This window comes from Lolium rigidum, chromosome 4 (assembly GCF_022539505.1).
Source record: "Lolium rigidum isolate FL_2022 chromosome 4, APGP_CSIRO_Lrig_0.1, whole genome shotgun sequence".
NCBI lineage: Eukaryota > Viridiplantae > Streptophyta > Magnoliopsida > Poales > Poaceae > Lolium > Lolium rigidum.
This window is the reverse complement of record NC_061511.1, coordinates 35920464-35945259: the sequence shown is the minus strand read 5'-3', so window position 1 is coordinate 35945259 and position 24796 is coordinate 35920464. Positions and strand designations below refer to the sequence as shown.

Genomic DNA, 24796 nt, shown 5'->3' with positions numbered 1-24796 from the left:
AAATAATAATAAATTTTCAATTTCCGGTTCAGCTATTGAACCGAGCGGACCAACGGTTGGACCAGTGAACCGTGAACCGAGAGCCTCGCTGGTTTGGTCACCGGTCCGGTTTTTAAAACTATGTATCAAAGTGGACAATATATATGTATTAGCATAGAATATGTATAAATAAATAAGATTAAAAGATAATGGAAAACATAAAATACAGGTGTTAGAACCCTAAATCCTGGTCCGGACTTTAGTCCCTTTGGTGTTACCAATCAAAACTAAAAAGAGAGCTTTGGTCTCGATTTAGCAGTTTTGGTTGGACAACCATGACTAAAACCCCTCCCAAACCAGGATAAAAGGCCCGTTTCTAGTAGCAAAAGAAGATGAGTTGGTCACGAAATTGTCTCCAAGTCCATCTTTGTGTTGGGTTCCGATGTATTTTTCGTAGCTCTCTTTGCAATTCATGCTGCGACAGGTGTCTTTATGGTTACTTCTAGGCTGCACAGGTGGAAGTGCAAGCAAGCGAGCGGTGGGTGGCCGCCGCCGGGTGCATATGTTACCAGTCTTCTTCTGTCACCTACCTGCTGACGTATATTTGCTTACTTTCTGCGCTATCTTGAGTTACATAATGTTAACGGAGGAGCTGAGTAGTAGTGGGTGCAAGCGCGCGAGGATCGAAATGGTGGCGCACGTTCTGGTGTTCCCGTGCCCGGTGCAGGGCGACATCAACTGCATGCTCTACTTCGCCGCTGGGCTCCTCGACGCCGGCCTGCATGTCACCTTCCTCCACAGCGACCACAACCTCCGCAGGCTAGGCCTTGCCACCGCCACTAGTACTTCCCCGCGGCTGCGGTTCCTCTCCGTGCCCGACGGCCTCCCCGACGACCACCCCCGCTCGGCCGGCGACCTCGTCGAGTTCTTCAACTCCCTGCGGACCAACACCAGCGTCGCCTACCGCGCTCTGCTGGCGTCCTTGTGCCCGGGCGCACCCAGCAGCATCCACAACGACAAAGGCTTCCCTCCCGTGACATGCGTCGTCGCCGACGGGATGCTGCCGTTCGCGATCGACGTCGCCGAGGAGCTCGGCGTCCCGGCGCTCGCCTTCCGCACGGCCAGCGCGTGCAGCTTCCTCGCCTACCTGTCCATGCCCAAGCTCGTGGAGCTCGGCGAGGTCCCCTTCCCCGCAGGCGCAGGCGCAGGCGCCGACCTCGACGCGCCGGTCCGCGGCGTCCCGGGGATGGAAGGCTTCCTGCGCCGGCGAGACCTCCCGAGCTTCTGCCGCGGCCGCGGCCACGACCCCTTGCTGCAGATATTCAGCGAGGTCACCGCGCACAGCTGCAAGGCTCGGGCGCTGATATTCAACACCGCCGCGTCGCTGGAGCGGTCGGCGGTCGCGCACGTCTTGCCGCGCATGCGCGACGTGTTCGCCATCGGGCCCCTCCACGCCATGTTCCAGGCGCCGGCGGCCGGCGGCGCCTTGTGGCGCGAGGACAGCGGCTGCATGGCGTGGCTCGACGGGCACGCGGACCGGTCCGTGGTGTACGTCAGCCTGGGCAGCCTCGCTGTCATCTCGCTGGAGCAGTTCACCGAGTTCCTGTCCGGGCTCGTCGGCGCCGGCCACCCCTTCCTGTGGGTGCTCCGGCCGGACATGGTCGGGGCGAGCCACAGCGCCGTCCTGCAGGAAGCGATCGAGGCGGCGGGGAGGAGCAAGGCCCGCGTCGTGGACTGGGCGCCGCAGCGGGACGTGCTCCGGCACCGCGCCGTGGGCTGCTTCCTGACGCACGCCGGGTGGAACTCCACGCTGGAGTGCGTCACCGAGGGTGTGCCGACGGTGTGCTGGCCTTTCTTCGCCGACCAGCAGACCAACAGCCGCTTCATAGACGCCGTGTGGGGGACGGGGCTGGACATGAAGGACGTGTGCGACAGGGCGGTCGTGCAGAAAATGGTGAGGCAGGCCATGGAGTCCGGTGAGCTAAGGAGGTCGGCTCAGGCGCTGGCGCGGCAAGTCAGGCGGGACATCGCAGAGGGGGGCTCGTCTGCCACGGAGTTCAACAGGCTCATCACCTTCATCAATCAACTCAGCTTGCACGCCACCATGTCCGGATCGGATAAAGAGTAGCACAGGCCGAGGGCTACAGAAATTTAAACAGGAGGCGCAAGCAGAATACAGTATCTTCTCACTTCTACAAAAAGGAATGAAACAGGGGAAAATAAATGATCGCAAAATATCCACCAAAATAAGGAAGTTCATGTTAATTTTTTTTTTAATAAAGGATGCTTTATTACTTTTTGGGAAAGCAATTACATCTAGCCTCTGCATAACCAGGATGCACACGGCCGTTTTTGAGTCTCAAGTCCAAAAAAGATGCCAAACTAAAAAATATCTAGGCGAAATACATATCGGAACGATGAATCATATAACGCCTAAGGTGTGGGTGGGGCTTCAATCCGTAGACTATGCTGCCACCCATGTAGGGAAAAAGTATCCCTCGCCGTAGCCTCCAACCGTGTACAGACCTCCGTAAATAGGTCTCGGTTCTCCATGCGCTGAAGAGGTAACCATGAACGAAGAATCCCTGTACATCTGTAGATGACCTGCAACAAGGAGAAATTTTTGTCATTAAAAATCTTGTCATTTCTACTCAGCCAAAGCGCCCAGATAACTGCTAGCGCCCCCACCCTAAGAAGCAGCTTGAACCTTGAATCTATTCCATGAAGCCAATTACCAAAGACATTGGCCACACTAGTGGGAGGATACAAGGTAGACGCTACTTGGATGACAGACCAAATAGCTCGCGCAAACTGGCACCGGAAGAAGAGGTGTTTAATAGTTTCATCATGATGACAAAAAACACATCGAGTACTTCCGTGCCAATTCCGCTTAACAAGATTGTCTTTGGTGAGGATGACTCCTCGACGAAGATACCATCCAAATATTTTTATTTTTAATGGTATCTTCATCTTCCAAATTTTCTTATTATTATCAACCGGTAAATCAGAATGAAGTATGGCGCTATATAAAGATTTTACCGAGAAAGAGTCATCTACATGTAAATTCCACCTAAATTCATCTGATTCAGGCGACAGGTTAATATCCCCCAACCTATGAATTAAAGCATTCCATGCCAGTAGCCTTTGTTCTAGCAAAACTCGTCGGAACGTCACATTCGGTGGAGAGGTAGCCATTACTGTGGCAATGGTATCTCCTTTGCGACGAACGATACTATACAACGCAGGATACTGTTCACTTAGAGGTGCATTGTCTAACCAAGCATCTTCCCAGAACCGTATCTGTGCTTCATTCTTAATTGAAAAAGTACCATGACGAAAAAAGACATTTTTTGTCGCCATTAGACCAGCCCAGAAGTGTGAATCTCCAGGTTTCCAAACCACCTGAGATAACGTCTTGGAGCCGATATACTTTCTCCGAAGAATAGTTCATGTTAATTAGTACTACCTCAGTTTCAAATAGTTAGTTTATCGATTTTGCTAATTCTCAGTAAAGTGAGATTTAGCTTAGAGCTCAGTAGATTTGTGGGTTTTCTCGTTTTTGGGCTGGTTATTTCTGTCACCTGGGCCTTTGTTTACTGGATGGAATTTGTTGTGCGTCATCTGTTTTCGCGGATCCACTTTGCAAAGGGATGCGAGAACAACATCAGGCAAGAAATTATGGATGTGTTGGAAATACTTTTGTCGGCTGCAGGGAAGAAGGTATTTATTAAATCAGTAGCTCAAGCAATCCCCACTTTTCTCATGCCTTGTTTCAGATTACCAAGAGACCTATGTCATCACATAAATAGCTTGCTACGGAATTTCTGGTGGGGTAGCAAGGAGGGTAAACGGCAAACCTATTGGGTTTTTTGGGAAGATATGACAAAGCCGAAGTTTCTCGGTGGGTTTAGACTGCTCATAGTGGGGGTAACTTCAGCAGTAACATTGGGTCCAACTCAGCAAATTTGCTGATGTGGCACTAATTTAATGAAGAGAGAGTCAAACCAAGTAACATAGCTGGTTACCGTAACTTCGGACTCGCTACAGGATTTTTTAATTAGAAATCGATCCGGTGTGGTGGGCGACGTCAAGTAGGAGTACTACTTCTCTTTCCTACCGAGCTCCCCATCCATCTTCCTACCCCATCTCAATCTCCATTGCTTGTTCTCCATCTAACCTGCGCCATGCTCTTCATCTCACCTGCTGGCGGCGGCCCTGGCCGGTGGCCGGTGGCGGCTTTGGCCAGCGGCGCCACCCAAAAAAACATCTAAATCATGGCCAAATCCGGCAGTCGCAAGGAGACGGCGCCCTCCTGGTCGTCGGCGACCTTTCCAACGGAGCAGTTCTACTCCGGCGCCCCGACGAACTGCGCCAACCATTACTGGCGCCAACCCCACTCCACCGCCGCACTTCTACCCGGCGCCCCCACAAGCTCCTCCGCTAATCCATCGATAGCTCCTTGACCAACACCTCGCTGAATCAGTGGTGATAGCTCCTGAACCTGAACTGGTTGGGCTACTCCATGCGCTAGGCGTTGGTGAATTTCTTTTCTAGAACCTTTTAATGTGTGAACCTGGATCGGTTTCTAGTCAGTTATTGTATGAACTTGATGGATCAGTTTCTGCCTTTCTGGTCAATTATTGTGTGAACATTCGGCTGGTGAATCGTTTCAGATTATTGCACTATATATACAAGAGTACAGTGCACTATATATTGGCACTTTACTTTTCTTTTACTATGGTTCATGTATACATCCGGGTGTGCCAATAAACTAATTTTAGATTGATACGTGCCACAAATAGATCACAATGTTCAAGTACCACTATAGATCCTATATAGTACTAAATGAAACTTTCATGTTACTACATCTATGACACTACCCACTATGGAGGTAGTAACTAAGACTAGTAACATGCATAATGTTACTACTCTTAGTTACTCCCCACTATGACTAGCCTTAGCTTTCGTGATATAGAGTTGTTCAATCTTGCTAAATGGTGTGACGGATTCTAAATGAGCCAGCCTCGCTAAGCGCACGGATTCTTAAAGCCGTGTACTTTCCAAATGGTGACTTCCTGAATGCTGGTGTAGGCTCATCCCCTTCGAGAATATGGCGTGCAATTGTTGATGGGAAGGATATACTACAACAAGGTTTAATTAGAAGGATAGGTACAGGGGAAGGGACAAATATTTGGAACACTAATTGGATTGTCTGCTTCGGCCTGTAGCTTGCTTACATGATGATTTGCATGCTGTACCTCCTCAGAACGTAAGCGAGCTGTTTGATCCGCATACTGTGGCATGGGACATACAAAAGCTACAGACTTTCATTTTGCCTATGGATGTGGAAGCGATCATTACTATCCCGCTGAGCACAAGGAGACATGACGATTTTTGGGCTTGGCACTATGACCGTAAGGGAATTTTTTCAGTCCGTTCCGCTTACCATATGTTGGTTAATACGCGGGATCAATGATCAGCATGGCTTGATGAAACGGCTGGATCGTCTGATACTAGAGCAGATGAAAAGAGTTGGTCTCAGCTCTGGACAGTTAAAGTTCCAGCCAAAGTCTGAGTGTTTTTGTGGCGCCTCGCGAGGATTTCTATCCCTACAGGAGATGTGCTACATCACCGGAATATGACACATTACAGTACTTGCGCAATATGTGGCGAGGAGGATTCCTGGAAGCACTCCTTGATTGATTGTCACATGGCAAGGAGCGTCTGGGCTCTTGCACCTGAGGAAATCAATGGTTTTATTTTGCACATTCAGGAGCCTCATGCAAAAGCGTGGCTGGAGACTGTGATCAAAGCTCTACCACATGTGGATCTCACCAGGGTAGTGGTGACATTGTGGGCGGTGTGGCATTCGAGGCGGAAGATCATCCACGAAGAAATTTTCCAAAGCCCAATTTCTACAAATTGTTTCATTGACAGGTTCATATCGGACCTGCAACTGACGAAACCTGAACCAACAAGTGCGCATGTTCAGCAATGGGTTCCTCCTCCAAGGGAAATGGCGAAGATTTTTTTTTTTTTTTTTGAACGGGGAAGAGGCCCGAAGGTCCCGGAAGCTGTATTAAGCGGTGGGACAGTTTACAAAGAGGACCCTGACAAATATAGCAACAAGAAAGCAGTCCCTAGATTTTACAAGAAACACCTCCACAAGAAAACAGAAAACGCAATCAGGTGCTTCTTCTCCACCGCAGCTCTGCCATGGTCTGGAAGCACGGCCGCCGTCGTCGACACCGGGGACTACGCCACTTGGATCGCCGTCAGCGTGGAGCGCCGCACTGAGACCGAAGATCCTCCGCATCGGCACAACAGCCTGGAGGAAGAAGATTATGTGGTGCCAGCCGAACACCACATCGCGGAGTGGCCTCTGTTGGCCAAGAATCACGTCGGCGACCTTGTCCTTCGTGGATGAACTCCGCTCAAGAGCTTCACGAACCATTCCCCAAGCTCCAGCCTCCAAATCCGCTACCCACCTTCCGCCCCCATGGCGGCGAGATGGAGCAAACAGAGGAGGAGGAAGAGCTCCGACATACGTCGAGCTTATTGGGGGTAGCGCCTTCGTTGACCCTCCCAATAGCAAACAGCGCCTCGCTGCTGCCACCGGGAGCATCATCAACTCTAGCCGCCGGACGCTGCTCGTCCACGCCAGCGGCACACCACCCATCGGCATCACGCCAAGACACGGCATCGCGCCAAACCTCCCAGCGGAGAAACACCTAACGCTACTATATACAAGAGAGCACCGAGCTCCTCCCCCATCTCGTCTCCAACCAGCTGCGCCGGCGGATCTGGTCCGGGGTCGGGCCGGGCAGCGAAGCTCACTCACGACTCTCAACGGTGGCTGGCGAAGATTAATGTGGATGCAGCTACCTCGAAAGGCTCGAGTACTGCGGCGTTCGCAGCTGTCGCGAGGGCACACAATGAAAGTTTTCTGGGTGCTTCGTCTGTGGTGATGCAGGGGATCTCGAACCCGGAGACTCTTGAGGCCATGGCGTGTCGGGAGAGCCTAGCACTGGCTGCTGATATACTCCTTCAGCAGTTTCGAGTGGCTAGTGATTGCAGAAATGTTGTCAGCAGCATTGACGGTGATGGCATGGGCTCCTATGGCCACATCGTCAAAGAGATCAAGGGAAGAGTGAGAGACTTCAGGACGGTACAATTTGTTTATGAAGGTAGATCGTCCAACATCGATGCTCACCGTCTAGCGAGGAGTTCTATTTATCTAGACCTGGGCCGGCATGTCTGGCTCCAGTTTCCACCTGAGCGTGTTTGTAATAGCTATAATAACATTGCTTAAATAAAGAGGTGGAGGAGATTCTCAAAAAAAAAATCTGTTTTCGCGGCCAATCTGAGGAGCATGCGGGAGCTAAAAAATTCACAATTTTTTTTAGCATAAAGCTACCACGTTTGTGCTTAAATTTCGGAAAACTACAACTTTTCAACAAATTCACAAAAATCTGCCACTTTGCTACATATCTTTTCTGCAATGTGCACTAAAACTCGAATTAAGCGGAACTGACACCCAATCTAACAGTGGGTCCACCCACCTAGGACAGTTTTGTTGAGGTGGACTAGATCCCACTTGTCAACCCAATTTAAAATTTTAGATATTCTAAACATGTAAAACAGGGAGTCATTGATACGCGTAAAGCACACGCCCGTTGGGAACCCCAAGTGGAAGGTGTGATGCGTGTAGCAGCAAGTTTCCCTCAGTAAGAAACCAAGGTTTATCGAACCAGTAGGAGTCAAGGATCACGTGAAGGTCGTTGGTGACGAGTGTAGTGCGGCGCAACACCAGGGATTCCGGCGCCAACGTGGAACCCGCACAACACAATTAAAGTACTTTGCCCCAACGTAACGAGTGAGGTTGTCAATCTCACCGGCTTGCTCGTAAACAAAGGATTAACCGTATAGTGTGGAAGATGATGTTTGTTTGCAAAGAACAAGTAAAGAACAATTGCGGTAGATTGTATTTCAGATGTAAAGAATGGACCGGGGTCCACAGTTCACTAGTGGTGTCTCTCCCATAAGATAAATAGCATGTTGGGTGAACAAATTACGGTTGGGCAATTGACAAATAAAGAAGGCATAACAATGCACATACATATATCATGATGAGTACTATGAGATTTAATCGGGGCATTACGACAAAGTACATAGACCGCTATCCGAGCATGCATCTATGCCTAAAAGTCCACTTTCGGGTTATCATCCGAACCCCTTCCGGTATTAAGTTGCAAACAACGAGACAATTGCATTAAGTATGGTGCCTAATGTAATCAACACAAATATCCTTAGACAAAGCATCGATGTTTTATCCCTAGTGGCAACAGACACATCCACAACCTTAGAACTTTACGACACTCGTCCTGCATTCAATGGAGGCATGAACCCACTATCGAGCATAAATACTCCCTCTTGGTGTTACAAGTATCAACTTGGCCAGAGCCTCTACTAGCAACGGAGAGCATGCAAGAACATAAACAACATATATGAGGGATTGATAATCAACTTGACATAGTATTCAATATTCATCGGATCCCAACAAACACAACATGTAGCATTACAAATAGATGATCTTGATCATGATAGGCAGCTCACAAGATCTAACATGATAGCACAATGAGGAGAAGACAACCATCTAGCTACTGCTATGGACCCATAGTTCGGGGGTGAACTACTCACACATCGATCCGGAGGCGATCATGGCGATGAAGAGCCCTCCGGGAGATGATTCCCCTCTCCGGCAGGGTGCCGGAGGCGATCTCCTGAATCCCCCGAGATGGGATTGGCGGCGGTTGCGTCTCTGGAAGGTTTTCCGTATCGTGGCTCTCGGTACAGAGGGTTTCGCGACGAAGGCTTTACGTAGGCGGAAGGGCGGAGTCGGAGGAGTCACGGGGGCCCCACACGCTAGGGCCGCGCGGCCCCCCCTAGGCCGCGCCGCCCTAGTGTGGCGGCGCCCCGTGGCCCCACTTCGTTTCTCCCTCGGTCTTCCGGAAGCTTCGTGGAAAAATAAGACTACGGGCGTTGATTTCGTCCAATTCCGAGAATATTTCCTTTGTAGGATTTACTGAAACCAAAAACAGCATAAAACGACAAGCGGCTCTTCGGCATCTCGTCAATAGGTTAGTGCCTGGAAAATGCATAATAATGACATATAATGTGTATAAAACATGTGAGTATCATCATAAAAGTAGCATGGAACATAAGAAATTATGGATACGTTTGAGACGTATCAAGCATCCCCAAGCTTAGTTCCTACTCGCCCTCGAGTAGGTAAACGATAACAAGGATAATTTCTGAAGTGACATGCTATCATAATCTTGATCAATACTATTGTAAAGCATATGCGATGAATGCAGCGATTCGAAGCAATGATGAAGACAATGAGTAAACAACTGAATCATATAGCAAAGACTTTTCATGAATAATACTTTCAAGACAAGCATCAATAAGACTTGCATAAGAGTTACTCATAAAGCAATAAATTCTTAGTAAAAAGCTTTGAAACAACACAAAGGAAGATATAAGTTTCAGCGGTGGCTTTCAACTTCAACATATATATCTCATGGATAATTGTCAACACAAAGTAATATAACAAGTGCAATAGGTAAACATGTAAGAATCAATGCACATAGTTGACACAAGTGTTTGCTTCTGGGATAGAAAGAATAGGTAAACTGACTCAACAATAAAGTAGAAGAATGGCCCTTCGCAGAGGGAAGCATGGATTACTATTTTTGTGCTAGAGCTTTTCATTTTGAAAACATAGAAACAATTTTGTCAACGGTAGTAATAAATCATATGTGTTATGTATAAGATATCCTATAAGTTGCAAGCCTCATGCATAGTATACCAATAGTGCTCGCACCTTGTCCTAATTAGCTTGGATTAACACGGATTATCATTGCATAGCATATGTTTCAACCAAGTGTCACAAAGGGGTACCTCTATGCCGCATGTACAGAGGTCTAAGGAGAAAGTTCGCATTGGATTTCTCGCTTTTGATTATTCTCAACTTAGACATCCATACCGGGACAACATAGACAACAGATAATGGACTCCTCTTTAATGCATAAGCATTTAACAACAGATAAAATTCTCATGAGAGATTGAGGATTTGTGTCCAAACTGAAACTTCCACCATGATTCATGGCTTTAGTTAGCGGCCCAATGTTCTTCTCTAACAATATGCATACTCAAACCATTTGATCATGAAAATCGCCCTTACTTCAGACAAGACGAACATGCATAGTAACTCACATGATATTCAACAAAGGTGTAGTAGTTGATGGCGTCCCCAGAAACATGGTTACCGCTCAACAAGCAACTTATTAAGAAATAAGACACATAGCAACATATTCAATACCACAATAGTTTTTAAGGCTATTTTCCCATGAGCTATATATTACGGAGACAAAGAATAGAATTTTAAAGGTAGCACTCAAGTAATGTACTTTGGAATGGCAGAGAAATACCATGTGGTAGGTAGGTATGGTGGACACAAATGGCATAGTTTTTGGCTCAAGGATTTGGATGCATGAGAAGAATTCCCTCTCAATACAAGGCTAGGCTAGCAAGGTTGTTTGAAGCAAACTCAAGTATAAAACGGTGCAGCAAGACTCACATATGAACATATTGTAAGCATTATAAGACTTTACATCGTCTCCTTGTTGTTCAAACACCTTAACCAGAAAATATCTAGACTCTAGAGACCAATCATGCAAACCAAATTTTAACAAGCTCTATGTAGTTCTTCATTAATAGGTACAAAGTACATGATGCAAGATCTTAAACATGATCTATATGAGCACAACAATTGACAAGTATCAAATTATTCAAGACATTATACCAATTACCACATGCAGCATTTTCCGTTTCCAACCATATATCAATGAACGAAGTAGTTCAACCTTCGCAATGAACATTAAGAATAAAGCTAAGAACACATGTGTTCATATGCAACATCGGAGCGTGTCTCTCTCCCACACAAAGAATGCTAGGATCCGATTTTATTCAAACAAAAACAAAAATAAAAACAAACAGACGCTCCAAGTAAAGCACATAAGATGTGACTGAATAAAAATATAGTTTCACTAGAGGTGACTCGATAAGTTGTCGATGAAGAAGGGGTGCCTTGGGCATCCCCAAGCTTAGACAGCTTGAGTCTTCTTGAAATATGCAGGGATGAACCACGGGGGCATCCCCAAGCTTAGACTTTTCACTCTTCTTGATCATAGTATATCATCCTCCTCTCTTGACCCTTGAAAACTTCCTCCACACCAAACTCGAAACAAACTCATTAGAGGGTGATGTCTACGTGTGCTTCTATTCTTGTAGACAGTGTTGGGCCTCCAAGAGCAGAGGTTTGTAGAACAGCAGCAAGTTGGATCACCCAAGGTTTATCGAACTCAGGGAGGAAGAGGTCAAAGATATCCCTCTCAAGCAACCCTGCAATCACGATACAAGAAGTCTCTTGTGTCCCCAACACACCTAATACACTTGTCAGATGTATAGGTGCACTAGTTCGACGAAGAGATAGTGAAATACAAGTAGTATGGATGTATATGAGTGGTAATAGCAATCTGAATAAAATATGGCAGCGAGTAAACATGCAACGAACAAGTAAATAAACGGAGATTCGATGTTTGGAAACAAGGCCTAGGGATCATACTTTCACTAGTGGACACTCTCAACATTGATCACATAATAAAACCACTCTACACTCTCTTGTTGGATGATGAACACCATTAATTGTGTAGGGCTACAAGAGCACCTCAATGTCGGAGTTAACAAGCTCCACAACATTCGATGTTCATATTTAAATAACCTTAGAGTGCATAATAGATCATTGCAATTATACCAAGTACTAACATAGCATGCACACTGTCACCATCACACTATGAAAGGAGGAATAAATCACATCAATACTATCATAGTAATAGTTAACTCCATAATCTACAAGAGATTACAATCATAACCTACGCCAAGTACTACATGATGCACACACTATCACCATTACATCATGAAGGAGGAATAGAGTACTTTAATAACATCACCAGAGTAACACATAGATGAATAGTGATACAAAGCTCATATGAATCTCAATCATGTAAGGAAGCTCATGAGATCATTGTATTGAAGTACATAGGAGAGAGATTAACCACATAGCTACCGGTACAGCCCTTAGCCTCGATGGAGAACTACTCCCTCCTCATGGGAGACAGCAGCGTTGATGAAGATGGCGGTGGTGTCGATGGAGATGCCTTCCGGGGGCACTTCCCCGTCCCGGCGGCGTGCCAAAACAGAGACTCCTGTCCCCCAGATTTTGGCTTCGCGATGGCGGCGGCTCTGAAAGGTTTCTCGTACCGTGGCTTTTTCGTATCGAAGATTTAGGTCAGGGGGCTTCTTATAGGCGAAGAGGCGGAGTCGGAAGGGCTACGGAGCCGCCAGACAATAGGGGGCGCCCCCCCCTTGGGCCGCGCCGCCACCCTGTGTGGTGGGCCTGTGGCTCTCCTCTGGTCCCTCTCGGGTGTTCTGGAAGCTTCGTGCAATTATAAGATGCTGGGCGTTGATTTCGTCCAATTCCGAGAATATTTCCTTACTAGGATTTCTGAAACCAAAAACAGCAGAAAACAGGAACTGGCCCTTCGGCATCTCATCAATAGGTTAGTTCCGGAAAACGCATCAAAACGATATAAAGTGTGAACAAAACATGTAGGTATTGTCATAAAACAAGTATGGAACATCAGAAATTATAGATACGTTGGAGACGTATCAAGCATCCCCAAGTTTAGTTCCTACTCGTCCTCGAGTAGGTAAACGATAAAAAGAATAATTTCTGTAGTGACATGCTACTTACATAATCTTGATCATACTATTGTAAAGCATATGAGATGAATGCAGCGATTCGAAGCAATGATGAAGACAATGAGTAAACAAATGAATCATATAGCAAAGACTTTTCATGAATAATACTTTCAAGACAAGCATCAATAGGACTTGCATAAGAGTTACTCATAAAGCAATAGATTCAAAGTAGAAGGCATTGAAGCAACACAAAGGATGATTAAGTTTCAGCAATTGCTTTCAACTTGCAACATGTATATCTCATGGATAGTTGTCAACATAAAGCAATATAACAAGTGCAATAGGTAAACATGTAAGAATCAATGCACACAGTTGACACAAGTGTTTGCTTCTAAGATAGAAAGAATAGGTAAACTGACTCAACATAAAGTAGAAGAATGGCCCTTCGCAGAGGGAAGCAGAGATTAAATCATGTGCTAGAGCTTTTTGAGTTTTGAAATCATATAGAGAGCATAAAAGTAAAGTTTTGAGAGGTGTTTGTTGTTGTCAACGAATGGTAGCGGGTACTCTAACTACCTCATCAACCAGACTTTCAAGAGCGGCTCCCATGAAGGACGTTATCTCTACCAGCAAGGTAGATCATCCCTCTTCTCTTTTGTTTACACATGTACTTTAGTTTAGTTTTTAGTTTTTTATTTTTTAGATGACACTCCTCCCAACCTTTGCTTTCTCAAGCCATGGCTAACCGAATCCTCGGGTGCCTTCCAACATTTCACATACCATGGAGAAGTGTCTATTTGCAAAATTAAGTTGCTTACTGATGAATCAGAGCAAAACATGTAAAGAGAATTATTAATGCAAGTTAATTAATTGGGGGCTGGGAACCCCGCGCCAGCTCTTTTTGCAAAATTATTGGATAAGCGGATGAAGCCACTAGTCCATTGTGAAAGTCTGTCAAAAGTAAATGACAAGATCGAAAGATAAAACACCACATACTTCCTCATGAGCTATAATACATTGACACAAATAAGAGATAATAGCTTTTGAATTGTTTAAAGGTAGCTGATGTCTACGGGTGCTTCTATTCTTGTAGACAGTGTTGGGCCTCCAAGAGCAGAGGTTTGTAGAACAGCAGCAAGTTTCCCTTAAGTGGATCACCCAAGGTTTATCGAACTCAGGGAGGAAGAGGTCAAAGATATCCCTCTCATGCAACCCCGCAACCACAAAGCAAGAAGTCTCTTGTGTCCCCAACACACCTAATAGGTGCACTAGTTCGGCGAAGAGATAGTGAAATACAAGTGGTATGAATGAATATGAGCAGTAGTAACGGCGCCAGTAAAAGTGCTTGTCTGGCGTGCGATTGATGGTAGTAAAATTGCAGGAAGTATAGATGCAGTAAAAACGAGTAAACAAGCAGCGATAGCGTATTTAGGAACAAGGCCTAGGGATCATACTTTCACTAGTGGACACTCTCAACATTGATCACATAACGGAATAAATAGATAGATGCTAGACTCTACACCCTCTTGTTGGATGATGAACACCACTAAGCGTGTAGGATTACACGAACCCTCAATGCCGGAGTTAACAAGCTCCACAATATTCAATGTTCATATTTAAATAACCTTAGAGTGCATAACGAGATCAACATAACCAAACCAAGTACTAACATAGCATGCACACTCGTCACCTTCACACTACGAAAGGAGGCATAGATCACATCAATACCATCATAGCAATAGTTAACTTCATAATCTACAAGAGATCACAATCATAGCCTACGCCAAGTACTACACGATGCACACACTCGTCACCATTACACCGTGCGGGAGGAATAAACTACTTTAATAACATCACTAGAGTAGCACACGAGATAAATTGTGATACAAAACACATTGCAATCATAAAGAGATATTAATAAGCACTTCACTATGCCATTCATAACGAGTGAATAAGTATTCTGTGAAATATAGCCTAAGAGACCCACACGGTGCACACACTTGTCACCTTTACACACGTGGGACAAGGAGTCTCCGGAGATCATATAAGTAAAATCCACTTGACTAGCATAATGACATCTAGATTACAAGCATCATCATATGAATCTCAATCATGTAAGGCAGCTCATGAGATTATTGTATTGAAGTACATAGGAGAGAGATGAACCACATAGCTACCGGCATGACCCCGAGCCTTGATGGAGAACTACTCCCTCCTCATGGGAGACAGCAGCGGTGATGAAGATGGCGGTGGTGTCGATGGAGAAGCCTTCCGGGGGCACTTCCCCGTCCCGGCGGCGTGCCGGAACGAGAGACTCCTGTCCCCCGGATCTTGGCTTCGCGATGGCGGCGGCTCCGGAAGGTTTTCTCTGGTTTCGTCGAACGTGTCGAGGTTTTTAGGTCGGGGACCTTTATATAGGCGAAGAGGCGGAGTCGGGGGTCGACGAGGCGATGACACACTAGGGGCGCGGCCAAGGCTCGGGCCGCGCCACCCCGTCGTCCGGGGGCCCGGTGGCCCCCTCCGGCGACTCTCGGGTGTTCTGGAAGCTTCGTGGAAAAATAGGATGCTCGGGCGTTGATTTCGTCCGATTCCGAGAATATTTCCTTACTAGGATTTCGGAACCAAAAACAGCGAGAAAACGAGAAGCTGGCCCTTCGGCATCTCGTCAATAGGTTAGTTCCGGAAAACGCATAATAATGACATAAAGTATGCATAAAACATGTAGATATCATCAATAATGTGGCATGGAACATAAGAAATTATCGATACATCGGAGACGTATCGGCATCCCCAAGCTTAGTTCTCGCTCGTCCCGAGCGGGTAAATGATAACAAAGATAATTTCTGGAGTGACATGCCATCATAACCTTGATCATACTATTGTAAGCATATGTAATGAATGCAGTGATCAAAACAATGGTAATGACATGAGTAAACAACTGAATCATAAAGCAAAGACTTTTCATGAATAGTACTTTCAAGACAAGCATCAATAAGTCTTGCATAAGAGTTAACTCATAAAGCAATAATTCAAAGTAAAAGGTATTGAAGCAACACAAAGGAAGATTAAGTTTCAGCGGTTGCTTTCAACTTATAACATGTATATCTCATGGATAGTTGTCAATGCAAAGTAATATAACAAGTGCAATATGCAAGTATGTAGGAATCAATGCACAGTTCACACAAGTGTTTGCTTCTTGAGATGGAGAGAAATAGGTGAACTGACTCAACATAAAAGTAAGAGAAAGATCCTTCAAAGAGGAAAGCATCGATTGCTATATTTGTGCTAGAGCTTTTATTTTGAAAACATGAAACAATTTTGTCAACGATAGTAATAAAGCATATGTATCATGTAAATTATATCTTACAAGTTGCAAGCCTCATGCATAGTATACTAGTAGTGCCCGCACCTTGTCCTAATTAGCTCGGATTAACACGGATTATCATTGCATAACATATGTTTCAACCAAGTGTCACAAAGGGGTACCTCTATGCCGCTCGTACAAGGGTCTAAGGAGAAAGTTCGCATTTGGATTTCTCGCTTTTGATCATTCTTCAACTTAGACACCCATACCGGGACAACATAGACAACGAGATAATGGACTCCTCTTTTAATGCTTAAGCATTCAACAACAGATAATATTCTCATAAGAGATTGAGGTTTTATGTCCAAACTGAAACTTCCACCATGATTCATGGCTTTAGTTAGCTGCCCAATGTTCTTCTCTAACAGTATGCATACTCAAACCATTTGATTGTGAAAACCGCCCTTACTTCAGACAAGACGGACATGCATAGCAACTCACATGATATTCAACAAACAGTAGTTGATGGCGTCCCCAGGAACATGGTTATCGCACAACAAGCAACTTAATAAGAGATAAAGTGCATAAGTACATATTCTTCACCACGATAGTTTTTAAGCTATTTTGTCCCATGAGCTATATATTGCAAAGGCGAATGATGGAAATTTAAAGGTAGCACTCAAGCAATTTACTTTGGAATGGCGGAGAAATACCATGTAGTAGGTAGGTATGGTGGACACAAATGGCATAGTGGTTGGCTCAAGGATTTTGGATGCATGAGAAGTATTCCCTCTCGATACAAGGTTTAGGCTAGCAAGGTTATTTGAAACAAACACAAGGATGAACCGGTGCAGCAAAACTCACATAAAAGACATATTGTAAACATTATAAGACTCTACACCGTCTTCCTTGTTGTTCAAAACTCAATACTAGAAATTATCTAGACTTTAGAGAGACCAATTATGCAAACCAAATTTTAGCAAGCTCTATGTATTTCTTCATTAATAGGTGCAAAGTATATGATGCAAGAGCTTAAACATGAGCACAAAAATTGCCAAGTATCAAATTATCCAAGACATTTTATCAATTACTACATGTAGCATTTTCCGTTTCCAACCATATAACAATGAACGAAGCAGTTTCAACCTTCGCCATGAAAATTAAAAACTAAGAACATATATGTTCATATGAACCAGCAGAGCGTGTCTCTCTCCCACACAAGCATGATGGATCATATTTTATTCAAACAAAAACAAAAACAAAAACACACAGACGCTCCAAGTAAAGTACATAAGATGTGACCGAATAAAAATATAGTTTCAAGAGAAGGAACCTGATAATTTGTCGATGAAGAAGGGGATGCCTTGGGCATCCCCAAGCTTAGACGCTTGAGTCTTCTTAAAATATGCAGGGGTGAACCACCGGGGCATCCCCAAGCTTAGACTCTTCACTCTTCTTGATCATAGTATATCATCCTCCTCTCTTGACCCTTGAAAACTTCCTCCACACCAAACTCGAAACAAACTCATTAGAGGGTTAGTGCATAATAAAAATTCACATGTTCAGAGGTGACACAATCATTCTTAACACTTCTGGACATTGCCCAAAGCTACTGGAAGTCAATGGAACAAAGAAATCCATCCAACACAGGAAAAGAGGCAATGCGAAATAAAAGGCAGAATCTGTCAAAACAGAACAGTCCGTAAAGACGAATTTTAAAGTGGCACCAGACTTGCTCAGATGAAAATGCCCAAATTGAATGAAAGTTGCGTACATATCTGAGGATCACGCACGTAAATTGGCATAATTTTCTGAGTTACCTACAGAGAATTAGGCCCAGATTCGTGACAGCAAATAAATTTGTTTCTGCGCAGTAATCCAAATCTAGTATCAACCCTACTATCAAAGACTTTACTTGGCACAACAATGCAATAAAATAAGATAAGGAGAGGTTGCTACAGTAGTAACAACTTCCAAGACACAAATATAAAATAGAGGTACTGTAGCAAAATAAACACATGGGTTATCTCCCAAGAAGTGCTTTCTTTATAGCCATTAAGATGGGCTCAGCAGTTTTAATGATGCACTCGCAAGAAATAGTAGTTGAAGCAAAAGAGAGCATCAAGAGGCAAATTCAAAACAAATTTAAGTCTAACATGCTTCCTATGCATAGGAATCTTGTAATTAAACAAGTTCATGAAGAGCAAAGTAACAAGCATAGGAAGATAGAACAAGTGTAGCTTCAAAAATTTCAGCTCATAGAGAGGTGTTTTAGTAACATGAAAATTTCTACAACCATATTTTCCTCTCTCATAATAACTTTCAGTAGCATCATGAGCAAACTCAACAATGTAACTATCACATAAAGCATTCTTATCATGAGTCTCATGCATAAAATTATTACTCTCCACATAGGCATAATCAATTTTATTAGTTGTAGTGGGAGCAAATTCAACAAAGTAGCTATCATTATTATTCTCATCATCAAATATAGGAGGCATATTGTAATCATAATCAAATTTATCCTCCATAACGAGCGGTACTAAAAGACTACTATCATTATAATCATCATAAATAGGAGGCAAAGTATCATCAAAGTAAATTTTCTCCTCAATGCTTGGGGGACTAAAAATATCATCCTCATCAAAGCCAGCTTCCCCAAGCTTAAAATTTTCCATATCATTAGCAACAATGGTGTTCAAAGCGTTCATACTAATATGTTCCATAGGTTTTTTAATTTTCGCATCAAACCATCCATGTCTTAAATCAGGAAATAGAATAAGAAGCTCATTGTTGTCCATTATGCCAAACTAGTGTAAACAAGAAACAAAAAGATGCAATTGCGGGATCTAAAGGAAATAGCTTCGAGCACACACACAACGGCAACAGAAAAGTACTTTACCTGGGACCGGATCGTGAGTGCCTTTTACCTTTCCTCCCCGGCAACGGCGCCGGAAAAGTGCTTGATGTCTACGGGTGCTTCTATTCTTGTAGACAGTGTTGGGCCTCCAAGAGCGAGAGGTTTGTAGAACAGCGAGCAAGTTTCCCTTAAGTGGATCACCCAAGGTTTATCGAACTCGGGGAGGAAGAGGTCAAAGATATCCCTCTCATGCAACCCCGCAACCACAAAGCAAGAAGTCTCTTGTGTCCCCAACACACCTAATAGGTGCACTAGTTCGGCGAAGAGATAGTGAAATACAAGTGGTATGAATGAATATGAGCAGTAGTAACGGCGCCGGAAAAGTGCTTGTCTGGCGTGCGGTTGATGGTAGTAAAATTGCAGGAAGTATAGATGCGGTAAAACGAGTAAACAAGCAGCGATAGCGATATTTAGGAACAAGGCCTAGGGATCATACTTTCACTAGTGGACACTCTCAACATTGATCACATAACAGAATAAATAGATAGATGCTAGACTCTACACCCTCTTGTTGGATGATGAACACCACTAAGCGTGTAGGATTACACGAACCCTCAATGCCGGAGTTAACAAGCTCCACAATATTCAATGTTCATATTTAAATAACCTTAGAGTGCATAACAGATCAACATAACTAAACCAAGTACTAACATAGCATGCACACTGTCACCTTCACACTACGAAAGGAGGCATAGATCACATCAATACCATCATAGCAATAGTTAACTTCATAATCTACAAGAGATCACAATCATAGCCTACGCCAAGTACTACACGATGCACACACCGTCACCATTACACCGTGCGGGAGGAATAAACTACTTTAATAACATCACTAGAGTAGCACACGAGATAAATTGTGATACAAAACACATTGCAATCATAAAGAGATATTAATAAGCACTTCACTATGCCATTCATAACGAGTGAATAAGTATTCGTGAAATATAGCCTAAGAGACCCACACGGTGCACACACTGTCACCTTTACACACGTGGGACAAGGAGTCTCCGGAGATCATATAAGTAAAATCCACTTGACTAGCATAATGACATCTAGATTACAAGCATCATCATATGAATCTCAATCATGTAAGGCAGCTCATGAGATTATTGTATTGAAGTACATAGGAGAGAGATGAACCACATAGCTACCGGTACAGCCCCGAGCCTTGATGGAGAACTACTCCCTCCTCATGGGAGACAGCAGCGGTGATGAAGATGGCGGTGGTGTCGATGGAGAAGCCTTCCGGGGGCACTTCTCCGTCCCGGCGGCGTGCCGGAACAGAGACTCCTCTCCCCCAGATCTTGGCTTCGCGATGGCGGCGGCTCTGGAAGGTTTTCTCTGGTTTCGTCGAACGTGTCGAGGTTTTTAGGTTAGGGACCTTTATATAGGCGAAGAGGCGGAGTCGGGGGGTCGACGAGGCGACGACATACTAGGGGGGCGCGGCCAAGGCCTGGGCCGCGCCACCCTGTCGTCTGGGGGCCCAGTGGCCCCCCTCTGGCGACTCTCGGGTGTTCTGGAAGCTTCGTGGAAAAATAGGATGCTGGGCGTTGATTTCATCCGATTCCGAGAATATTTCCTTACTAGGATTTCTGGAACCAAAAACAGCAGAAAACGAGAACCGGCCCTTCGGCATCTCGTCAATAGGTTAGTTCCGGAAAACGCATAATAATGACATAAAGTATGCATAAAACATGTAGATATCATCAATAATGTGGCATGGAACATAAGAAATTATCGATACATCGGAGACGTATCAGTAGCACATGAAGTATTTGCTTGGAATGGCAGAGAAATACCATGTAGTAGGTAGGTATGGTGGACACAAACGGCATAGTTTTTGGCTCAAGGATTTGGATGCACGAGAAGAATTCATCTCAATACAAGGCTAGGCTAGCAAGGTTGTTTGAAGCAAACTCAAGTATAAAATGGTGCAGCAAGACTCACATATGAACATATTGTAAGCATTATAAGACTTTACATCGTCTTCCTTGTTGTTCAAACACCTTAACCGAGAAAATATCTAGACTCTAGAGAACAATCATGCAAACCAAATTTTAACAAGCTCTATGTAGTTCTTCATTAATGGGTACAAAGTACATGATGCAAGAGCTTAAGCATGATCTATATGAGCACAACAATTGTCAAGTATCAAATTATTCAAGACATTATACCAATTACCACATGAAGCATTTTCTGTTTCCAACCAAATAACAATGAACGAAGCAGTTTTCAACCTTCGCCATGAACATTAAGAGTAAAGATAAGAACACATGTGTTCATACGCAACAGCGGAGCGTGTCTCTCTCCCACATAAGCATGAATTTATTCAAACATAAACAAAAATAAAAACAAACAGACGCTCCAAGTAAAGTACATAAGATGTGACCGAATAAAAATATAGTTTCAAGAGAAGAAACTCGATAAATTGTTGATGAAGAAGGGGATGCCTTGGGCATCCCCAAGCTTAGACGCTTGAGTCTTCTTGAAATATGCAGGGATGAACCACGGGGGCATCCCCAAGCTTAGACTTTTCACTCTTCTTGATCATAGTATATCATCCTCCTCTCTTGACCCTTGAAAACTTCCTCCACACCAAACTTAAAACAAACTCATTAGAGGGTTAGTGCATAATCAAAAATTCACATGTTCAGAGGTAACACAATCATTCTTAACACTTCTGGACATTGCCCAAAGCTAATGGAAGTCAATGGAACAAAGAAATCCATCCAACACAGCAAAAGAGGCAATGCAAAATAAAAGGCAGAATCTGTCAAAACAGAACAGTCCGTAAAGACGAATTTTTAGAGGCACTTGGACTTGCTCGGATGAAAATGCTCAAATTGAATGAAAGTTGCGTACATATCCGAGGATCACATACGTAAATTGGCAGATTTCTCCGAGTTACCTACGAGAGAACCCCGCCCAAATTCGTGACATGACGCAAATCTGTTTCTGCGCAGTAATCCAAATCTAGTATCAACCCTACTATCAAAGACTTTACTTGGCACAACAATGCAATAAAATAAAGATAAGGAGAGGTTGCTACAGTAGTAACAACTTCCAAGACTCAAATATAAAACAAAAGTACTGTAGTAAAATAAACACATGGGTTATCTCCCAAGAAGTACTTTCTTTATAGCCATTAAGATGGGCTCAGTAATTTCAATGATGCACTCGCAAAAAATAAGAGTTGAAGCAAAAGAGAGCATCAAGAAGAAAATTCAAAACAAATTTAAGCCTAACCCACTTCCTATGAAAAGGAATCTTGTAAATAAACAAGTCATGTAGGCATAATGCAACAAGCATAGGAAAACTAGACAAGCGCAACTTCAAGATTCTCAACATAAAGACGGGAAACTTAATATTATTAAGATGCATATAACCATGTTTCCCTCTCTCATAATAACTTTCAGTGGTGTCATGAACAAACTCAACAATATAAGTATCACATAAAGCATTTTTATTCACATGCATAAAAGTATCATTACTCTCCACATAAGCATAATCAATTTTATTAGTTGTAGTGGGAGCAAATTCAACAAAGTAGCTATCATTATTATTCTCATCAAGTGTAGGAGGCATAGTATAATCATAATAAAATTTACTCTCCATAGTAGGCGGCACCAAAAGACCACTATCATTATAATCATCATAAATAGGAGGCAAAGTATCATCAAAGAAAATTTTCTCCTCAATGCTTGGGGGACTAAAAATGTCATGCTCATCAAAACCAGCTTCCCCAAGCTTAGAATTTTCCATATCATCAGCAACAATGGTGTTCAAAGCGTTCATACTAATATCATTGCTACTAGCATGCAAATAAGATTCCATAGGTTTTTTAATTTTCGCAGCAAACAATCTATGTCTTAACTCAGGAAATAGAATAAGAAGCTCATTGTTTTCCATTATGCCTTACTAGTGTAAACAAGAAACCAAAAGATGCAATTGCAGGATCTAAAGGAAATAGCTTCGAGCACACACACAACGGCAACAGAAAAGTACTTAGTTACCTAGGACCGGAGTATGAGTGCCTTTTACCTTTCCTCCCCGGCAACGGCGCCGGAAAAGTGCTTGTTGCCGTGGGAGGCAATTCTCTGTGGTGTAACTTTTCTTCAGATCCCCGGCAACGGCGCCAGAAAAGTGCTTGATGTCTACGTGTGCTTCTATTCTTGTAGACAGTGTTGGGCCTCCAAGAGCAGAGGTTTGTAGAACAGCAGCAAGTTTCCCTTAAGTGGATCACCCAAGGTTTATCGAACTCAGGGAGGAAGAGGTCAAAGATATCCCTCTCAAGCAACCCCGCAATCACGATACAAGAAGTCTCTTGTGTCCCCAACACACCTAATACACTTGTCAGATGTATAGGTGCACTAGTTCGGCGAAGAGATAGTGAAATACAAGTAGTATGGATGTATATGAGTGGTAATAGCAGTCTGAATAAAATATGGCAGCGAGTAAACATGCAACAGAACAGTAAATAAACGGAGATTCGATGTTTGGAAACAAGGCCTAGGGATCATACTTTCACTAGTGGACACTCTCAACATTGATCACATAATAAAACCACTCTACACTCTCTTGTAGGATGATGAACACCATTAATTGTGTAGGGCTACAAGAGCACCTCAATGCCGGAGTTAACAAGCTCCACAACATTCGATGTTCATATTTAAATAACCTTAGAGTGCATAATAGATCATTGCAATTATACCAAGTACTAACATAGCATGCACACTGTCACCATCACACTATGAAAGGAGGAATAAATCACATCAATACTATCATAGTAATAGTTAACTCCATAATCTACAAGAGATTACAATCATAACCTACGCCAAGTACTACATGATGCACACACTTGTCACCATTACATCATGAAGGAGGAATAGAGTACTTTAATAACATCACCGGAGTAACACATAGATGAATAGTGATACAAAGCTCATATGAATCTCAATCATGTAAGGCAGACTCATGAGATCATTGTATTGAAGTACATAGGAGAGAGATTAACCACATAGCTACCGGTACAGCCCTTAGCCTCGATGGAGAACTACTCCCTCCTCATGGGAGACAGCAGCGTTGATGAAGATGGCGGTGGTGTCGATGGAGATGCCTTCCGGGGGCACTTCCCCGTCCCGGCGGCGTGTCGGAACAGAGACTCCTGTCCCCCAGATCTTGGCTTCGCGATGGCGGCGGCTCTGGAAGGTTTCTCGTACCGTGGCTTTTCTGTATCGAAGATTTAGGTCAGGGAGCTTCTTATAGGCGAAGAGGCGGAGTCGGAAGGGCTACTAAGCCGCCACACAATAGGGGGCGCGCCCCCCCTTGGGCCGCGCCGCCACCCTGTGTGGGCCCCCTGTGGCTCTCCTCTGGTCCCTCTCGGGTGTTCTGGAAGCTTCGTGCAATTATAAGATGCTGGGCGTTGATTTCGTCCAATTCCGAGAATATTTCCTTACTAGGATTTCTGAAACCAAAAACAGCAGAAAACAGGAACTGGCCCTTCGGCATCTTGTCAATAGGTTAGTTCCGGAAAACGCATCAAAACTATATAAAGTGTGAACAAAATATGTAGGTATTGTCATAAAACAAGCATGGAACATTAGAAATTATAGATACGTTGGAGACGTATCAGAGGGTTAGTGCATAATTGAAAATTCATGTATTCAGAGGTGACATAATCATTCTTAACACTTCTGGACATTTCACAAAGCTACTGAAAGTTAATGGAACAAAGAAATCCATCAAGCATAGCAAAACAAGCAATG

At 43.9% G+C, this 24796-nt stretch overlaps 1 protein-coding gene across 1 annotated transcript; it reads left to right on the top strand.

Annotated features, from left to right (window-relative positions):
• The first annotated feature begins 616 nt into the window (after window positions 1–616).
• LOC124646886 (myricetin 3-O-rhamnoside 1,2-glucosyltransferase UGT709G2-like) lies at window positions 617–2107 on the top strand. Its single transcript, XM_047186929.1, has one exon. The coding sequence runs from the start codon at window positions 617–619 to the stop codon at window positions 2105–2107; it is 1491 nt and encodes a 496-aa protein (XP_047042885.1).
• Window positions 2108–24796: the final 22689 nt, after the last annotated feature.

Excerpts from the sequence above, each read along its gene's own strand:
- LOC124646886 (XM_047186929.1), top strand. The coding sequence starts at position 617 with ATGTTAACGGAGGAGCTGAGTAGTAGTGGGTGCAAGCGCGCGAGGATC.